The sequence below is a fragment of the Oncorhynchus gorbuscha genome, linkage group LG25, assembly GCF_021184085.1.
Source record: "Oncorhynchus gorbuscha isolate QuinsamMale2020 ecotype Even-year linkage group LG25, OgorEven_v1.0, whole genome shotgun sequence".
Taxonomy (NCBI): Eukaryota; Metazoa; Chordata; class Actinopteri; order Salmoniformes; family Salmonidae; genus Oncorhynchus; species Oncorhynchus gorbuscha.
Genome location: NC_060197.1, coordinates 42,300,873 through 42,322,163, shown reverse-complemented (window position 1 = coordinate 42,322,163; position 21,291 = coordinate 42,300,873). Strand labels below are relative to the sequence as shown.

Genomic DNA, 21,291 nt, shown 5'->3' with positions numbered 1-21,291 from the left:
GCTAACCGACAGTGCAGTTTCAAAAAATACAGATAAGAATGAGAGATGAAAGTAACAAGGGGAGTCAACCTGGCCAAAACTGTGGGCTTCCCTCTACCCATTTGACACAGATCAAAACCAACTGGAAGGACAACGCTGAGCTGTGACACTAAAATACACACAGAGGTAACGGTGGTACCATATGGTTACTATGGCGATAAAGGACAAGGAAACATACGTTTGCACCAGACGTGGGTTGCCTGTGTTGCGGCTGTTCATTTAGATATAGGTAGTAGATAGAGGGGGGAGAGGGAGGGGGGGGGGGCAGCAAAACAAATGGAGGTCAACTGTGGCTTCTCAAAAGTGTTTAAGTAGCTACAATACTTTTTTTGGTTTAAACAAATTAGCCTCCAGGCAAATGGAGGGTTTTCCATATTGGTTTTGTGATCTCGCCGGACCGAGAGAACAAAAAGCTTGTCACTTCCTGTGTGTGTATGTGGCCAGCGAACACAGACAGAATGACCCCTATTTGCAAGGCGATGTTGTTTGTTTGAGATACTGTGGTGAGAAGGGAACATGGGTCCTATGTAAATGAGGTAAGCTGGGGCTTGATAGGTCAGAAGACGGGAGGGGAGGGGACAGGAGGGGATGGGAGGGGACAGGAGGGGATGGGAGGGGACAGGAGGGGAGGGGACAGCAGGGTATGGGAGGGGACATGAGGGGATGGGAGTGGACAGGAGGGGATGGGAGGGGACAGGAGGGTGGGGACGGGAGGGAGGGGACAGAAGGGAAGGGATGGGAGGGGACGGTGGGGAGGGGTCGTAAGGGAGGGGACGGAAGGGAGAGGGAGGGAATGATAGGAGCAACAGCTGTGCTAAGAGAACTGAGCTGAGGGAGAAGAGGGCGGTGAGGGAAACAGCCACATCCAGTCATGTTGCACCAACCCTAACCTGGGAGGCAGCCTCAGCTGACCCAGTGATCTGAGCTTTATACATGCCCTGAGGGGAGGCAGAGGGATATGATTACAACCTACCTCAGGTCTCTATTGTTTAGAAGAGATAATACCACCTGGATAGGAATATCCTTCTATTAAATGACCCAGTTCAAAATCCCTGCTCAGTAAACAGTGTTTCTTTGCATAAGACAGGTGAGCTATTCTCTTTTATATCTTATCTTGGACAATAGTTTTGCTTTAGGCATTTGATACTTGAGAGTATGACGATCATCAACTGAAGCCCTGTTCAACACAGGGACATAGCGAGGGAAATATGACAACTGAGAACAATGTCACAGTAGGGCTACAAAAGGAAGAAAGAGAACAAAAAAACAAAAAAAAGTCCCGGATCCAATCTGTGGACCTCCAGGAGGGGCTGAAATGTCAGGTACATCACCCTCCTGCTCTAACTCTCGACAGCTGCTCAGTGACACGCTGACTTCTCGCTCTGCGCTCGCCTGGCTTAATGACTAATGAGTAAAAGAGGAGGCTTTGCCTCACCCGCTAAACTCAGCCGGTTGCCTGGTTACCTGCTTGGAGACTGAGCCTGAGCCGGCTGCTGCCTGTGCGGTGGTTATTGTGAGATTAGGTAGGCGAAGGATGAGCTGGAAGGAGACCTAGGAGGAACCTGATACCGCAGAAGAGACTCATAGTCAATGGGACTCTACTCTACCTCCCCCATCAACTTGCCTGTGAAACAGTAGACCATTTTGTCTACCACAAACAGGGCTCTCTTTCTTGTGTCTTTTTCGATTTCTAAGGGGAGAGTGAGAGAAATATAGAGAGAGAGGTGGAGAGAGCATGAGAGAAGAGAAAGTAGAGGCAAAGAGAGAGAAAGAGAGAAGAGAAAGTAGAGGGAAAGAGAGAAAGAGAGAAGAGAAAGTAGAGAGAAAGAGAGAAGAGAAAGTAGAGGGAGAGAGAGAGAAAGAGAAAGTAGAGGGAAAGAGAGAGAAAGAGAGAAGAGAAAGTAGAGAGAAAGAGAGAAGAGAAAGTAGAGGGAAGAGAAAGAAGAAGAGAAAGAGAAGGTAGAAGAGAGAAGAGAAAGTAGAGGGAAAGAGAGAGAAAGAGAAAGAGAGGGAAAGAGAGAGAAAGAGAAAGTAGAGGGAAAGAGAGAGAAAGAGAGAAGAGAAAGTAGAGGAGAGAAGAGAAAGAGAGGGAGAGAGAAAGAGAGAAGAGAAAGTAGAAGGGAGAGAGAGAGAAAGAGAAAGTAGAGGGAAAGAGAGAGAAAGAGAAAGTAGAGGGAAAGAGAGAAGAGAAAGTAGAGGGAGAGAGAGAGAAAGAGAAAGTAGAGGGAAAGAGAGAGAAAGAGAGAAGAGAAAGTAGAGAGAAAGAGAGAAGAGAAAGTAGAGGGAAAGAGAAAGAGAGAAGAGAAAGTAGAAGGGAGAGAGAGAGAAAGAGAAAGTAGAGGGAAAGAGAGAGAAAGAGAAAGTAGAGGGAAAGAGAGAAGAGAAAGTAGAGGGAGAGAGAGAGAAAGAGAAAGTAGAGGGAAAGAGAGAGAAAGAGAAAGTAGAGGGAAAGAGAGAGAAAGAGAGAAGAGAAAGGAGAGAGAAAGAGAGAAGAGAAAGGAGAGAGAAAGAGAGAAGAGAAAGTAGAGAGAAAGAGAGAGAAAGAGAGAAGAGAAAGTAGAAGGGAGAGAGAGAGAAACAGAGAAGAGAAAGTAGAAGGGAGAGAGAGAGAAACAGAGAAGAGAAAGTAGAGGGAAAGAGAGAGAAAGAGAGAAGAGAAAGGAGAGAGAAAGAGAGAAGAGAAAGGAGAGAGAAAGAGAGAAGAGAAAGTAGAGGGAAAGAGAGAGAAAGAGAGAAGAGAAAGTAGAAGGGAGAGAGAGAGAAAATAAGTCAGTGTGTGTTTGTGAGTGAGAGAGACCATCAAAAGGTTTCAACCTCATTTAGCCGTAAATATCATAGATTACATATAGGATTTCCTGCCACTGTAAATTCAATAAACGGGGGTGAAATCTGATTTGTTTTGAATAGAAATTTCCAAATCTAATGTGATCAATTTGACATTGGGGATTACCCTGTCTCTAGCAGTCACGATACAATGTGATCTGCTGTGCAATTCTCGACAATCAGACATGACACTTTATACCTAATCCAACCTCCCATCAGCTCTGCATGCAAAACCATAACAACAACAGTGACAACAAGACAAACTTGTGAAAAAAGAAGCCATGTTTAATTCCATAGATATAATCATCTAGTCATTCACCGTCTATGTTTCATTCCATAGATATAATCATCTAGTCATTCTACGTCTATGTTTCATTCTATAAATATAATCATCTAGTCATTCTACGTCTATGTTTCATTCTATAAATATAATCATCTAGTCATTCACCGTCTATGTTTCATTCCATAGATATAATCATCTAGTCATTCTACGTCTATGTTTCATTCAATAAATATAATCATCTAGTCATTCTACGTCTATGTTTCATTCCATAGATATAATCATCTAGTCATTCACATTCTATGTTTCATTCCATAGATATAATCATCTAGTCATTCTACGTCTATGTTTAGTTCCATAGAAATATAATCTAGTCATTCTACGTCTATGTTTATTTCCATTAGAAATATAATCCAGTCATTCTACGTCTATGTTTCATTCCATATATATATATTAATCATCTAGTCATTCTACGTCTATGTTTCATTCCATAGATATAATCAATCTAGTCATTCTACGTCTATGTTTCATTCTATAAATATAATAATCTAGTCATTCTACGTCTATGTTTCATTCTATAAATATAATCATCTAGTCATTCTACGTCTATGTTTATTTCCATAGAAATATAATCTAGTCATTCTACGTCTATGTTTATTTCCATAGAAATATAATCTAGTCATTCTACGTCTATGTTTAGTTCCATAGAAATATAATCTAGTCATTCTACGTCTATGTTTAGTTCCATAGAAATATAATCTAGTCATTCTACGTCTATGTTTAGTTCCATAGAAATATAATCTAGTCATTCTACGTCTATGTTTATTTCCATATAAATATAATCTAGTCATTCTACGTCTATGTTTATTTCCATAGAAATATAATCTAGTCATTCTACGTCTATGTTTAGTTCCATAGAAATATAATCTAGTCATTCTACGTCTATGTTTAGTTCCATAGAAATATAATCTAGTCATTCTACGTCTATGTTTAGTTCCATAGAAATATAATCTAGTCATTCTACGTCTATGTTTAGTTCCATAGAAATATAATCTAGTCATTCTATGTGTATGTTTAACTCTATTCCCAGCTAATAAGAATTCTTGTGCATTTCATTACACGTTATGAACTCAACTGAATGGGGGGGGGGGGTTTACCTAAACACCAGCGTGTTTATGTCATGTTTGTCATTCATTGTCATGTCTTGTCCCTGTGCTCCCCATGCTATTCGTTTCCCTCTGCTGGTCTTGTTTGGTTCTATCCCTCTCTCTCCCCCTCCCTCTCTCACTCTCTCGCTCTCTCTTCTCTCTGTCGTTCCGTTCCTGCTCCCAGCTGTTCCTATTCCCCTAATCATCATTTAATTCCCACACCTGTTCCCGATCCTTTCCCCTGATTAGACTCCCTATTTATTCCTTTGTGTTCCGTCCCTGTTCCGTCGGTTCCTTGTTTTGTATTCCATGCTGTATTGCGTTTCGCCCTGTCCTGTCGTGTTTTTTGCCGTGATTGTGTATCACCCTGTCCTGTCGTGTTTTGTGCCTTCTTCAGACGCTGCGTGTGAGCAGGTGTCTCTGTTGACTACGGCCTGCGCCTACCCGTCGCTCTCCAGTTGTTTTCCCCTCAACTATCTAGAGGATTTCAGTTATTCGGATTTGAGCATTAATAAACTCTGTTTCTGTTAAGTCGCGTTTGGGTCCTCCTTCACCTGCATAACAGAAGGAACCGACCAAAGAATGGACCCAGCGACTTCAGACGCTCGTTACACTGCCGTCGAGATCCAAGGAGCCATGCTCGGCAGACACGAGCAGGAATTGTCTGCTGCTCGCCATGCCGTGGAGAACCTGGCCGCTCAGGTTTCCGACCTCTCTGGACAGTTCCAGAGTCACGTCTCGTGCCACCTGTTACTCCCTGGCCTGCCGAGCCTCCTGAACCCAGGGTTAATAACCCACCTTGCTTACTGAGTGCCGCTCCTTTCTCACGCAGTGTGAGATTGTGTTCTCTCTCCAACCCCACACATACTCTAGAGAGAGAGCTCGGGTTGCTTTCGTCATTTCACTCCTTACTGGCCGGGCTCGAGAATGGGGCACAGCTATCTGGGAGGCAAGGGCTGATTGCTCTAACAGATTCCAGAACTTTAAAGAGGAGATGATTCGGGTTTTTGACCGTTCAGTTTTTGGTGAGGAGGCTTCTAGGGCCCTGGCTTCCTTATGCCAAGGTGAACGGTCCATAACGGATTATTCCATTGAGTTTCGCACTCTTGCTGCCTCTAGTGAGTGGAACGAGCCGGCGCTGCTCGCTCGTTTTCTGGAGGGACTCCACGCAGTGGTTAAGGATGAGATTCTCTCCCGGGAGGTTCCTTCAGATGTGGACTCCTTGATTGCTCTCGCCATCCGCATAGAACGACGGGTAGATCTTCGTCACCGGGCTCGTGGAAGAGAGCTCGCATCAACGGTGTTTCCCTGCTCCGCATCGCAACCATCTCCCTCTGGCTTTGAGACTGAGCCCATGCAGCTGGGAGGGATTCGCATCTCGAATAAGGAGAGGGAACAGAGGATCACCAACCGCCTGTGCCTCTTGCGGAGTGGCTGGACATTTTGTTATTTCATGTCCAGTAAGAGGCCAGAGCCCATCAGTAAGCGGAGGGCTACTGGTGAGCGCTACTACTCAGGTCCCTTCATCTAGATCTTGTACTATACCGGTTCGGGTGCTACATGCAGTGCTTTGATTGACTCTGGGGCTGAGGGTTGTTTCATGGACGAAGCATGGGCTCGGAAACATAACATTCCTTTCAGACCATTAGACAGGCCTACGCCCATGTTTGCCTTAGATGGTAGTCATCTTCCCAGTATCAAATTTGAGACACTACCTTTAACTCTCACAGTATCTGGTAACCACAGTGAGACTATTTCTTTTTGATTTTCCGTTCACCGTTTACACCTGTTGTTTTGGGTCATCCCTGGCTAGTATGTCATAATCCTTCTATTAATTGGTCTAGTAATTCTATCCTATCCTGGAACGTTTCTTGTCATGTGAAGTGTTTAATGTCTGCCATCCCTCCCGTTTCTTCTCTCCCTACTTCTCAGGAGGAACCTGGCGATTTGACAGGAGTGCCGGAGGAATATCATGATCTGCGCACGGTCTTCAGTCGGTCCCGAGCCAACTCCCTTCCTCCTCACCGGTCGTATGATTGTAGTATTGATCTCCTTCCAGGGACCACGCCTCCTCGAGGTAGACTATACTCTCTGTCGGCTCCCGAACGTAAGGCTCTCGAGGATTATTTGTCTGTGTCTCTTGACGCCGGTACCATAGTGCCTTCTTCTTCTCCGGCCGGGGCGGGGTTCTTTTTGTTAAGAAGAAGGACGGTACTCTGCGCCCCTGCGTGGATTATCGAGGGCTGAATGACATAACGGTTAAGAATCGTTATCCGCTTCCCCTTATGTCATCAGCCTTCGAGATTCTGCAGGGAGCCAGGTGCTTTACTAAGTTGGACCTTCGTAACGCTTACCATCTCGTGCGCATCAGAGAGGGGGACGAGTGGAAAACGGCGTTTAATACTCCGTTAGGGCATTTTGAGTACCGGGTTCTGCCGTTCGGTCTCGCCAATGCGCCAGCTGTTTTTCAGGCATTAGTTAATGATGTTCTGAGAGACATGCTGAACATTTTTGTTTTTGTCTATCTTGACGATATCCTGATTTTTTCTCCGTCACTCGAGATTCATGTTCAGCACGTTCGACGTGTTCTACAGCGCCTTTTAGAGAATTGTCTCTACGTAAAGGCTGAGAAGTGCTCTTTTCATGTCTCCTCCGTTACTTTTCTCGGTTCCGTTATTTCCGCTGAAGGCATTCAGATGGATTCCGCTAAGGTCCAAGCTGTCAGTGATTGGCCCGTTCCAAGGTCACGTGTCGAGTTGCAGCGCTTCTTAGGTTTCGCTAATTTCTATCGGCGTTTCATTCGTAATTTCGGTCAAGTTGCTGCCCCTCTCACAGCTCTTACTTCTGTCAAGACGTGTTTTAAGTGGTCCGGTTCCGCCCAGGGAGCTTTTGATCTTCTAAAAGAACGTTTTACGTCCGCTCCTATCCTCGTTACTCCTGACGTCACTAGACAATTCATTGTCGAGGTTGACGCTTCAGAGGTAGGCGTGGGAGCCATTCTATCCCAGCGCTCCCAGTCTGACGATAAGGTTCATCCTTGCGCTTATTTTTCTCATCGCCTGTCGCCATCTGAGCGCAACTATGATGTGGGTAACCGTGAACTGCTCGCCATCCGCTTAGCCCTAGGCGAATGGCGACAGTGGTTGGAGGGGGCGACCGTTCCTTTTGTCGTTTGGACAGACCATAAGAACCTTGAGTACATCCGTTCTGCCAAACGACTTAATGCCCGTCAAGCTCGTTGGGCGTTGTTTTTCGCTCGTTTCGAGTTTGTGATTTCTTACCGTCCGGGTAGCAAGAACACCAAGCCTGATGCCTTATCCCGTCTGTTTAGTTCTTCTGTGGCTTCTACTGATCCCGAGGGGATTCTTCCTTATGGGCGTGTTGTCGGGTTAACAGTCTGGGGAATTGAAAGACAGGTTAAGCAAGCACTCACGCACACTGCGTCGCCGCGCTTGTCCTAGTAACCTCCTTTTTCGTTCCTGTTTCCACTCGTCTGGCTGTTCTTCAGTGGGCTCACTCTGCCAAGTTAGCGGGTCATCCCGGTGTTCGAGGCACTCTTGCGTCTATTCGCCAGCGCTTTTGGTGGCCGACTCAGGAGCGTGACACGCGCCGTTTCGTGGCTGCCTGTTCGGACTGCGCGCAGACTAAGTCGGGTAACTCTCCTCCTGCCGGTCGTCTCAGACCGCTCCCCATTCCTTCTCGACCATGGTCTCACATTGCCTTAGACTTCATTACCGGTCTGCCTTTGTCTGCGGGGAAGACTGTGATTCTGACGGTTGTCGATAGGTTCTCTAAGGCGGCACATTTCATTCCCTCGCTAAACTTCCTTCCGCTAAGGAGACGGCACAAATCATTATTGAGAATGTATTCAGAATTCATGGCCTCCCGTTAGACGCCGTTTCAGACAGAGGTCCGCAATTCACGTCACAGTTTTGGAGGGAGTTCTGTCGTTTGATTGGTGCGTCCGTCAGTCTCTCTTCCGGGTTTCATCCCCAGTCTAACGGTCAAGCAGAGAGGGCCAATCAGACGATTGGTCGCATACTACGCAGCCTTTCTTTCAGGAACCCTGCGTCTTGGGCAGAACAGCTCCCTGGGCAGAATACGCTCACAATTCGCTTCCTTCGTCTGCTACCGGGTTATCTCCGTTTCAGAGTAGTCTGGGTTACCAGCCTCCTCTGTTCTCATCCCAGCTTGCCGAGTCCAGCGTTCCCTCCGCTCAAGCGTTTGTCCAACGTTGTGAGCGCACCTGGAGGAGGGTGAGGTCTGCACTTTGCCGTTACAGGGCACAGACGGTGAGAGCCGCCAATAAACGCAGGATTAAGAGTCCAAGGTATTGTTGCGGCCAGAGAGTGTGGCTTTCCACTCGCAACCTTCCTCTTACGACAGCTTCTCGTAAGTTGACTCCGCGGTTCATTGGTCCGTTCCGTGTCTCCCAGGTCGTCAATCCTGTCGCTGTGCGACTGCTTCTTCCGCGACATCTTCGTCGCGTCCATCCTGTCTTCCATGTCTCCTGTGTTAAGCCCTTTCTTCGCACCCCCGTTCGTCTTCCCTCCCCCCCCGTCCTTGTCGAGAGCGCACCTATTTACAAGGTACATAAAATTATGGACATGCGTTCTCGGGGACGGGGTCACCAATACCTAGTGGATTGGGAGGGTTACGGTCCTGAGGAGAGGAGTTGGGTTCCGTCTCGGGACGTGCTGGACCGTTCGCTCATCGATGATTTCCTCCGTTGCCGCCAGGATTCCTCCTCGAGTGCGCCAGGAGGCGCTCGGTGAGTGGGGGGGTACTGTCATGTTTGTCATTCATTGTCATGTCTTGTCCCTGTGCTCCCCATGCTATTCGTTTCCCTCTGCTGGTCTTGTTTGGTTCTATCCCTCTCTCTCCCCTCCCTCTCTCACTCTCTCGCTCTCTCTTCTCTCTGTCGTTCCGTTCCTGCTCCCAGCTGTTCCTATTCCCCCTAATCATCATTTAATTCCCACACCTGTTCCCGATCCTTTCCCCTGATTAGACTCCCTATTTATTCCTTTGTGTTCCGTCCCTGTTCCGTCGGTTCCTTGTTTTGTATTCCATGCTGTATTGCGTTTCGCCCTGTCCTGTCGTGTTTTTTGCCGTGATTGTGTATCACCCTGTCCTGTCGTGTTTTGTGCCTTCTTCAGACGCTGCGTGTGAGCAGGTGTCTCTGTTGACTACGGCCTGCGCCTACCCGAAGCGACCTGCAGTCTGTGGCCGCTCTCCAGTTGTTTTCCCCTCAACTATCTAGAGGATTTCAGTTATTCGGATTTGAGCATTAATAAACTCTGTTTCTGTTAAGTCGCGTTTGGGTCCTCCTTCACCTGCATAACAGTTTATCTGTGGGAGCCCTAAACAGCAAGAGCATGAAACTATAGAGACAGAGACTACTCTGTGATCTTAATAAAGACATGACCACTTGATGCCATAATTGAGGCACATAACTACGCCAAGGGCCATTCCCGGCAATTAACTTAACCTCGGGAGACTGTATGCGCAGCCATTAAATCAGTTCCCCTCCACCTCAACTGAAAGTATCAACAGTGAACGTTTGACAAGTAAGCAGGGAATTTAACAACATGTTAGAGATATTATATGCACTACAAGGCCAAAAGTATGTGGACACCTGCTCGTCGAACATCTCATTACAAAATCATGGGCATTAATATGGAGTTGGTGCCCCCTTTGCTACTATAACTGTTCTGGGAAGGCTTTCCACTAGATGTTGGAACATTATGCTTCAATTCAGCCAAGAGCATTAGTGAGGTTAGGCACTGATGTTGGGAGATTAGGAATGGCTCGCAGTCGGCGTTCAAATTAATCCCAAAGGTGTTCGATGAGGTTAAGGTCAGTGCTCTGTGCAGGCCGGTCAAGTTCTTCCACACCAATTTCAACAAGCCATTTCTGTATGGTCCTCGCTTTGTGCGCGGAGGGGGATTGTAAATGCTGAACCTGGAAACTTTTGCCACAGATTCGGAAGCACGGAATCATCTAGAATGTCATTGTATACTGTAGAGTTAAGATTTCCCTTCACTGGAACTAAGGGGCCAAGTACGAACCATGAAAAACAGCCCCAGGCCATTATTCCTCCTCTACCAAATTGTACAGCTGGCACTACGCATTCGGGAGGTAGCGTTCTCCTGGCATCCACCAAACCCAGATTTGTCCGTTGGACTGCCAGATGGTGAAGTGTAATTCATCACTCTGCTGCTTCAGAGTCCAATGGTAGGTGAGCTTTGCACCACTCCAGCTGACGCTTGGCATTGCGCATGGTGATCTTAGGCTTGTGTGCAGCTTCTCGGCCATGGAAACCCATTGCTACTGACAACATTCTATAAACCATAGAGACCAGGCAACACTTATATTGTATTAGCCAGTGGGAGTTACATTCACAACAACCGTGACGGAGAACGGAAAAAGTGAAGGAAGGTTTAAGAAGGGATAATTGCACATTCCGGTGGCGAGGAGAGCGTCTGTGAACCCTCAACACCCCGGTGTGTTTTGTGTCTGTATCAGAATCTTCAAACAAATGGACTTGTCTATAAAAAAAACGCTGCAGCGAGCGTGCACATAAAATATTTAATAAATCATTACATAAAAGTGCAGCAGCACAGCTAGCAACATACAATACATGGCTGTGCCGCTGCGGCAGCGAATAGAGTGGCCTGTTAATTATGGATGAGACATCCGTAAGCAACAGCACTCCTCACACTCTAAGAAACAACCCACTGAATACAGCACTTTAGAAAGCTGTTAGAGACAGTCGCGAAAAGAGAGAGTAAAGGAGAGTGAAAGGGAGGGAGAGATGGAGAGCGGGAAATGAGAGGGGAATAGCAGGAGGGAGAGGGAAATGGAGTAGAGGAAGAGGAGATTAAAAAGAAAAGACTGCAAGAAAAAAAGACAGGCGGGGGAAAAAAGAGCAAAGACATTTGAGAGCATTTGATTTGGAGGAGAGGAGAGAGGGGCTGAGAGATAGAGGAGAGGAGAGAGGGGCTGAGAGATAGAGGAGAGGAGAGAGGGGCTGAGAGATAGAGGAGAGGAGAGAGGGGCTGAGAGATAGAGGAGAGGAGAAAGGGGCTGAGAGATAGAGGAGAGAGGGGCTGAGAGATAGAGGAGAGGAGAGAGGGGCTGAGAGATAGAGGAGAGGAGAGAGGGGCTGAGAGATAGAGGAGAGGAGAGAGAGGCTGAGAGATAGAGGAGAGGAGAGAGGGGCTGAGAGATAGAGGAGAGGAGAGAGGGGCTGAGAGATAGAGGAGAGGAGAGAGGGGCTGAGAGATAGAGGAGAGAGGGGCTGAGAGATAGAGGAGAGGAGAGAGGGGCTGAGAGATAGAGGAGAGGAGAGAGGGGCTGAGAGATAGAGGAGAGGAGAGAGGCTGAGAGATAGAGGAGAGGAGAGAGGGGCTGAGAGATAGAGGAGAGGAGAGAGGGGCTGAGAGATAGAGGAGAGAGGGGCTGAGAGAGATATAGGAGAGGAGAGAGGGGCTGAGAGATAGAGGAGAGGAGAGAGGGGCTGAGAGATAGAGGAGAGGAGAGAGGGGCTGAGAGATAGAGGAGAGGAGAGAGGGGCAGAGAGATAGAGGAGAGGAGAGAGGGGCGGAGAGATAGAGGAGAGGACAGAGGGGCTGAGAGATAGAGGAGAGGAGAGAGGGGCTGAGAGATAGAGGAGATGAGAGAGGGGCTGAGAGATAGAGGAGATGAGAGAGGGGCTGAGAGATAGAGGAGAGGAGAGAGGGCTGAGAGATAGAGGAGAGGAGAGAGGGGCTGTGTGTGTGTGTGTGTGTGTGTGTGTGTGTGTGTGTGTGTGTGTGTGTGTGTGTGTGTGTGTGTGTGTGTGTGTGTGTGTGTGTGTGTGTGTGTGTGTGTGTGTGTGTGTGTGTGTGTGTGTGTGTGTGTGTGTGTGTGTGTGTGTGTGCATAAAAAAAGAGACAGGAATGATAAGGGAATAAAACAGAGAGAATGAAAGACAAGAAAAACAGAGGATGAGGGGAGAACGAGAACGAGAGAGACAGACCAAAAAACAGAGGAGTTTGCTGCTTGCCCCATGTAAGAAAACCATCAATAATGCATTAGACTGCCATTGAAAACATATGAAACAATGAACAAGTGGTATCTTCCTGGCAAAAGCAAATGAAAGGGAACCGACTTCATAATATATGAACCTTGCTTCGCCCCTCTTAGCTCCCCTGGTTGAAAACATTTGAAAAATAACAATAATGTCAAATTGATTAATTCCCACAGTCCCCTAGAACATGAATGACCCTGTTGTGCTTGCCGTCACGGAGGAATTTTCACATTACAAATGATTGCACTAACGGAGTCAATGAGACGAGAGAAGAAGAGAGAGAACAGAGGTGGGGATGGAAAGAGGGAGGAAAGAGGAACGGAGGGATGAAGAGTTAAATGAGTCTATAGAAGGGACAGAGAGAGTAAAAGAGAGAGCAAGAGGGAGAGGTTTAGGGAAGCCTGATTTCACTGCTGGGTCAGTGAATTGATACAGACACACCAGTGCCCAGGAATGTTAAATGTGACCTCCTGCCCAGATGTTCCTAGTCAAGCTGAATAAGCCGAGTAAAACACGATACCACGGATAACATTCCTTTACACAGCCACTCCTGTGCTTCATTTTCACAACACCTTCCTTTTATCCTTGCTTTTTCCTCTAATAATAAGAAGAAGCAGTTAGCCGTGTTACAATAAGGGTGGGGAGAGACTTGAACTAGCAGAGGGGTGTCCTAGCTACCCTGCCACATTTTCCTCTGCGATAGAATAACTGCAAACCAGACCCTTATGCAAGTTGTCTACAACACTCAAAACACATATGTGTACAGATCAGCAAATGTGAAACCCCGGACAAACTAAACCGCCTCACAGTACCTGCTCAGTTAAAAGAGAGGGAAAAAGAGATGGATATGCTTAGGCGGATGGAAATGATATCCTGGGGTAGGCTACGCATGTCCTCGTTTCATTTTCAATATTACATGCGGAATGGCACTCCAAACCCCGGCAGATCAATACAGCTAACTTGACACACATTAGCACCATGAAAGAAACATGACTACTGAGACTAGCCCTGTCAGGAGGCATTACGCTGGAGATAACACTAAGAGAGGGAGAAACATGAGAGACATTTGAAAATAGAATGTAGAAGGAAAAAAAAATATATATATATATATATATAAATATTGAGTCAATATGATCTTACCTGTTTGTTGTACTTGTTGATGGTTTGACTGCTGTACTCGGAGCAGTGGTCAGATCCAAGGGAAATGTTATCTCCGGTGCCAACGAAGGTGTTGGCAGGGGGCAGGTCCTGAACAGCCTGATGCTTTTTCCCGGCCGTGGGCGACTGGGGGTGGAGCTGGACCGTGGGCAGTGGCGAGCTGGACTTGTAGTGCCGGGCCAAATCCGGGCTTCCGGGCCCTCCGTTAACAGAGCGGTACCTGCCCATCCCGGGGCTGTCGGACAGCTTCTCGTTGACACCGTCGTAGCGCTGGCCGTTGGGCTTGGAGGCCTCCACGGTGACAATGCTGCTGTACAACGGCTGCTTGTTCTTCTTGTTCTTCTTGGGCTTCTTGCCCTTGTCATGCTGCTGAGGGGTGAAGAAGTCCTCGTGGTCCTTCTTGCCCGCCTCGTAGCCATTCTTGTTCTTGGGGCGGCAGTAGCGAGCCATGACCACGATGAGGATGATGAGGATTACCGTCATGATGCCCGACACCACGCCGATGACAATGCTCAGTCGCTGCTTGCCCAGGTCGTAGTTGGGGTCACCGGCGATGTTGGTATTGAGCGGAGTGCCCAGGCTCTTAGCCACCTGGGCCTCAACGATGGTGGAGTTGGAGAGGGTCTCGTTGACATAGACGTGCACCATGGTGGTGGTGCTCTGCGAGGGCTGGCCACTGTCGTTCACCTGGACCACCAGTCTGTGGAGGCCATAGTGTTTCTGCTCCAGCTTCCCCACCAGTGAGATGACCCCACTTCCCCCGTCGATCTCAAACAGTTTGAAAGGGTTGCCCCCGATGATACTGTAGTTTAGGTCAGCGTTGATCCCTGTGTCGGTATCGGTGGCCATAACAGTTCGTACTACAGTCCTAACATTGCTGGAAGGGGGCAGGAGGGTGTATGAGCTATTGATGGGGAAGGTAACGGTCGGCGGGTTGTCGTTCTCGTCCATCACGAAGAGTGACACGGTGGCAGTGGCTGATCTGGGTGGGTCTCCGCTGTCCACAGCCTTGACCCGGAACGTGTAGGTGGTTTTCTGCTCGCGGTCAAACGACATGGTGGAGAAAATGGTTCCTGTGTCGTTCTCAATGGAGAAGATCTCCTCCTCTTCCTCGATGAAGAGGCTCATTTCTGCGTTCTGGCCTTTGTCGGCGTCAATGACGGTCACCATGCCAACAGGGCTGTTGGGTGTAAGGTTCTCTTTGACGTAGAAGGTGAACACATCCTGCATGAATTTAGGCTCATTGTCATTCTTATCAGCCACTAAGACTACCACAGTGGCTGACCCCTGGAGTATGGGCATGCCCTTATCTTTAGCTATCACTTTGAACTGGTACCTCTCTGTTTGTTCTCTGTCCAGAATGGTGTTTACTCTGATGTCACCGTTGTCGGCATTAATGGAGAATATCCCATTCACAGAGGAGTCGAGGGAGTAGGCGATTTCTGCGTTCTTGCCACTATCAGCATCTATGGCCTGTACAGTGGTCACCCTCTCGCCGGGGGCATTGTTTTCTGGAAAGGACACCTCCACCACGTTCTGGCTAAAGATGGGTGGGTTGTCGTTGAAGTCGCCCACCTTTACAATGAGCGAGTTATTACTGGCCAGGCTAGGGCTTCCTGAGTCCACCGCCACGATGACCACGTTGTACTCCTGTGTGGCCTCGTAGTCCAGCGGCGCTGATGTATGGAGGAAGTATTTCTTCTTATTCATCTCACCCTCAATCTCACTGGCCGGTTTGAGCTGGAAGGGCACGTCACCCACCACGGTGCAGGTCACGATGCCGTTCTCCCCCTGGTCGCGGTCTGACACCTGGACCAAAGCTATAGGCGTGTCCACCACTACATCCTCAGCCACGTTGGCCACTCCATCCTTCAGGAAGATGCGTCCAATCTTACGAATCTCGATAGCTGGCACGTTGTCGTTCTCATCCTTGATGTTGAGAACCACGGTGGCCTTGTCCATTTTGGGCGGCTGGCCTCGGTCCCTCGCCATCACAGTGAAGCGCAGTTGGCTCACCTCCTCGCGGTCAATACGATGGAGCACGCTCAGCCACCCAGAGCTCTCGTCCAGCCTCAATAGCCTACGCACTGACTCTGTGGCTGCGCCGAATACATACTCAATCTGACCGTTCACCCCAACGTCTGCGTCAGCTGCTTTCAGCTGCAGAATGGGGGCACCAGGGGAGCTGTTCTCCGGCAGGTCAGCTTCATACACAGCCTTCTCAAAGCGGGGGCTGTTGTCATTCACATCAGTGATCATCACCCTCAGGATGGCCTGGGAAGAGCGTGGGGGTTCGCCCCCATCCCTAACACGCAGGGTGAGCTCATACGAGTCCCTCTGCTCCCTGTCCAGTGCCCCTTTAATGATGAGCTGCGGCTGCTTCTCCCCGTCGGTTGTGTCAGCAACTTGCAGTTCAAAGACGCTGCTCCTGCCTGCCCCCTCGTCGAATCTCCTGTCAGCCCCGCGACCACCTGAGCTGGAGCCCAGGCGCCTGGAGCTCTCCCCGCTGTCTTGAATAAGCTCATATCTCTCAATTCCGTTCCTACCGAAATCTCTGTCTGTGGCCGTGGGTAGAAGATAGAGAGTGCCAATCGGCCTGTTCTCCTCCACCGATAGGGTCAGCACGGGAGATGGGAAAGACGGGGTGTTATCATTTATATCTAAAATAATGACTTTCCCCTCGAACAGGTCAACCCAGCTCTGCGCCGGTCCAATTACTGACACTTCAAAATCTATGAAACACTCGTTTTCATCAAATATCATTTGACACTGCTGTAATTTTTCACGGTCTATCCGCCGTTCATTGGTGGTCAGCTCGCCTGTTATATTATCTATTTTGAAAAAATCAGATCCGGACTCGAGGGTAAATGTCACCTCGCCAGACCCGGCAACGATTCCGAGGTCCACGGCTACGTTCCCTACCCTGACATCCGCGGGTCCCTCCTCAGCCAAGCGATATCGGAGCACTTGCTTAGCAGCAGGCTGATTCAGCAGCTGCAGGATGAGTATACTGTAGCATAAATAGTCCACTGCGCCAGTAGTCCTCATTGTTCCCCGCAATGTAATGAATGGATTTTAAAGCCTTGAATCAAATTAGGATGTCGTTTACTTGCTGGTATACTGTTTGGAAAACAATAATTTTCGTTCTCAGATTATTTGTAGTCCTCCATTTCAGGAGGTGTGAGACTTCATCCTCCGGACGTCTTCCCACACCGCTTCGACTGCACTGAATAAGAGCAAGTGGACGGGCTCTCCTCTCCCCCTTTTCCACCGAATTAATGTTTCTTTCCTTCTTTCAATATAAACTGGGCAAAACACAATCGAAACAGTCCGTTCAGTCCGGCCATGAATTAATTAGGAATCCGAATATTTTATGCGTAAAGAGAAACGCTATCTTATTTAATTGAAATTTAAAATCAGTCCAAGTATTTTCAGTTACAAAAAAATCTTCCCAGATTTATATAGAAATGATGTAAATGGTCAAAATCCTAATTTCCCCGTCCGAAGATATGTCCAATACGGAGTAGTGGCAATGGAATGCCCACACAGATTCCCAAGTTGTGGTGATACAGTAGCCTACTTTACGGAGGGTCTCGTCCTCTTACCTTGAAGCAGTGAAGAAGCAGTGATTGTGTGTCCAGTTGCTTATCCAAGCAGAATCCGAGCGCTCTGATTCATTTACCTCCACTCACTTATAACAAGCAGTCTGTGTTTTATAGTTCACACAGTTACAGGCAATAGGGAGAGGAATGAATACAAAATAAACTCCCCAGCACAAAACCTCTGACCACGAGGGAATAACAAAAATGAAACAAACACGGACAATTGTAATTCCGATGTAGATATTGTGAAATTCCTACGAGAGAATCTTCATAGTGTCCCGCAATTCTCAATCCAAGCGTCCCTTTCTCACCTGCATAAGCGCCGCGTGCGTTTGCAGCCCCTATCTGCGGCACTGTGAGAGCGATTCACAAATGATATTGCAGTCTCGCGCGCTCTCTCCACCCCCTCCAGTTTATTTCCCCAGCGCACGTAACCAGGTCTGAACTTGGTCGGTATATAGGTTTAGTCTGGAGGGTAGCCGACGAAGTATGTGTTGAAATGAGAGGGAGAGAGGGAGGGAGAGAGATAAATAAAATGTGCTATTTTTCTTGTTAGCATAAAGGGAAAGATGTGTTCGCATACGACCCATTCTAATGGTCTTAGTCAGGGAGCGGGGGTATAGTGAGATGGTCCGGAAAATATACATTCTTCCATGGACCCTTTTACGGAGGATGGCGTTTCATTCATTCGATACGTATATTGCATTATGGCTTATAATGTGCCAATAGCAAATATTCGACTGCCGCACTTGACACCATGGTGCTTTGGTTATTACACAGACATATAGAATATATTTAGGCCTACAGTAGACGGTGCTATGAAACCCGTAAATCTATTTCTCACTAAAGTTGAGACAGTCGCCGCTCAATTTCGAATGATGGCTCGACTATATCAATGCGCTGCCAGTTCCGTTTTCTGTCAACGCATTTTCATAAACTTTTACGCATGTTTTACGCATGTTTTACGCATGTACGATGCAATATCCAAGTCATATATGTAACCAATTACGCTCCCTCGTCCATCATTTCTACATGATTAGTTTTTTTCCCAGGCTAGTACGACCAAACTGGGAGATGTGATTCTGAGTGCAGCGATGTGGTTACTCTCTGTGGTTAATGAATGTGTGTGGTCGCTTAAGGCTTGATTCTCTCCGGAGCACCCAGCTCAGTGTATTCGCTTTCAGCTCCTTATTTGTATCCCGTTTCTTTTGTTACCTACAGTAGTCTCGTATTTCCATGACTGGAGCCGAGACACCTCGGTGGATGGGTAGTCAGTGTCTGCGACTCCGCCACTGCGCAACCCACCCAGAACTATCCCAATTAAAAGCGTGATTCTGTAATCGGTGTAGTCCTCGGGTATTTTATATCAGATGCATGAGTGGATTAACGTCATAACGTAAAAAGATATCAGAATATGAAATGTGAAATGTGCTTTTGCAGTATAGAAGTGGTTCAGATATTCAAAATGTCTATGGTAGACATTTTTGGGGTTTGGGACATACATTGACATTGAAAGAATACCCTCTGAAGCCTCATATCAGCAGCTTAGCCTATTTTAATGTACCTTTTATTTAACTAGGCAAGTCATTTAAGAACACAGTCTTATTTACTGTCACGGCCTAGGAACAGTGAGTTTAGGGGCAGAACGACAGATGTGTATCTTGTCAGCTCAGGGACTCAATCTTGCAACCTTTCGGTTACTAGTCCAACGCTCTAACCACTAGGCTAGACATAGTGAGCTCTTTGTAGGACATTTTACTCGTTACAGTTCCGTAGGAAATTATTCAGACCCCTTGACTTGTTCCACATGTTGTTACCTTACAGCCTTATTCTAAAATGTATTAAATAAAAACAATTCCTCAGCAATCTACACACAATACCCCATAATGAAATCACAATACCCCATAACTACATCACAATACCACATAATGACATCACAATACCCCATAACAACAAAGCAAAAACAGGTTTTTAGAAATGTTAGCAAATGTATAAAAATAAATAAACAGAACTACCTGATTTACATAAGTATTCAGACCCTTTGCTATGAGACTCAAATTTGAGCTCAAGTGCATCCTGTTTCCATTGATCATCCTTGAGATGTTTCTACAACTTGATTGGAGTCCACCTGTGGTAAATTAAATTGATCGGACATGATTTGGAAAGGCACACACCTGTCTATATAAGGTCCCACAGTTGACAGTGCATGTCAGAGCAAAAACCAAGCCATGAGGTCAAAGGAATTGTCTGTAAAGCTCTGATATTGTGTCGAGGCACCAAAATATTTCTGCAGCATTGAAGGTCCCCAAGAACACAATGGCCTCCATCATTCTTAAGGGGAAGAAGTTTGGAACCACCAAGACTCTTCTTTGAGATAGCCGCCCGGCAAAACTGAGCAATCAGGGGACAATGGCCTTGGTCAGGGAGGTGACCAAGAACCTGATGGTCACTCTGACAGAGCTAATCTGTGGAGATGGGAGAACCTTCTAGAAGGACAACCATCTCTGCTTCACTCCACCAATCTGGCTTTTATGGTAGAATGGCTAGACAGAAGCCACTCCTCAGTAAAAGGCACATGACAGCCCGCTTGGAGTTTTCCAAAAGGCACCTCAGACTGGGGTGAAGGTTCACCTTGCAACAGGACTATGACCCGAAGCACACAGCCAAGACAACACAGTAGTGGCTTCGGGTCAAATCTCTGAATGTCCTTGAATGGCCCAGCCAGAGCCCAGACTTGAACCCGATTTAACATCTCTGTAGAGACCTGAAAATAGCTGTATAGCAACGCTCCGCATCCATCCTGTCAAAGCTTGTGAGAAGAATGGGAGAAACTCTCCAAATACAGGTTTGCAATGCTTGTAGCATCATACCCAAGAAGACTTCATTGCTGCCAAAGGTGCTTCAACAATGTACTAAGTAAAGGGTCTGAATACTTATAAAAATGTGTTGTTTTTTTGTAAAAAAAAAATAATAATAAAAAATAGCAAAGATTTCTAAAAACCTTTTTTTTTGCTGTCTTTATGGGGTATTGTGATGTCATTATGGGGTATTGTGATGTCATTATGGGGTATTGTGATGTCATTATGGGGTATTGTGATGTCTTTATGGGGTATTGTGATGTCTTTATGGGGTATTGTGATGTCTTTATGGGGTATTGTGATGTCATTATGGGGTATTGTGATGTCATTATGGGGTATTGTGATGTCTTTATGGGGTATTGTGATGTCTTTATGGGGTATTGTGATGTCTTTATGGGGTATTGTGATGTCATTATGGGGTATTGTGATGTCATTATGGGGTATTGTGATGTCTTTATGGGGTATTGTGATGTCTTTATGGGGTATTGTGATGTCTTTATGGGGTATTGTGATGTCATTATGGGGTATTGTGATGTCTTTATGGGGTATTGTGTGTGAATTGATGAGAGGAAAAAAACTATTTAATACATTTTAGATTAAGGCTGTAATGTGACAAAATGTGGAAAAAGTCAAGGGGTCTGAATACTTTCCGAAGACAATGTATATTAAAATGCTTAAACAAGTGTAAATCTAAAACACCTTCCGTGATAAGTGATAGATTTGATCCCAAAGCGGAATCATGTACATTAATCAACCCTAATACACATGAGTGAGTGCATCACGTGAACGCCAGCATTCATAATTACATCTGCGCGTAAAGGGCTTCCCCTTTCTCCCATGTCACCTGGGGAGAACCGTGTATCCCACAGTGTTGTGCATGCGCTGAGGATGTAGCATCACAGTGAAATAAAACAGTCTTTTATTGTTCCAGCTGCATTCTGAAGCTCCTCTGATTTCCTGCAGTGGCCAGCCCAGATCCCCGCTCTTCATCGCCCTCTGTCGTTGGCTAATATTTATGATGACAATGCTCTTGAGATACAGGGAGGAGGTTAAGGGATCCTTTTTTTTGATTGGCACTTGGGTTATGTATGTTCACATCTTTATTGTACGGGACAACATGTTTATTTAAACTATGTGTAGGCTTAGTTGTCATTTTCTCCACCAAGGCCAGACACAATTCTAACACTTTTTTTGTTGTAAAATGTATGTATGTATGTCGTTGATGATTACAAATGCATTCAAAAACAGTACAATAGACCACTAGAGGGTGTCACCCTATTCGATTGGACAAAACAATTATAGATTTGCATAT

The 21,291-nt window shown here is 46.8% G+C and overlaps 1 protein-coding gene across 1 annotated transcript in view; it reads right to left on the bottom strand.

The window, feature by feature from the left end:
- Positions 1 to 17,561, bottom strand: part of LOC124013910 (protocadherin-7-like) — a 249,514-nt gene extending 231,953 nt beyond the window's left edge. The window contains exon 1 of the mRNA XM_046328469.1: positions 13,502 to 17,561. Within this exon, the coding sequence (XP_046184425.1) occupies positions 13,502 to 16,567 (3,066 nt within the window). The 5' untranslated portion in view covers positions 16,568 to 17,561. The remainder of the gene's footprint in view (positions 1 to 13,501) is intronic.
- Positions 17,562 to 21,291: the final 3,730 nt, after the last annotated feature.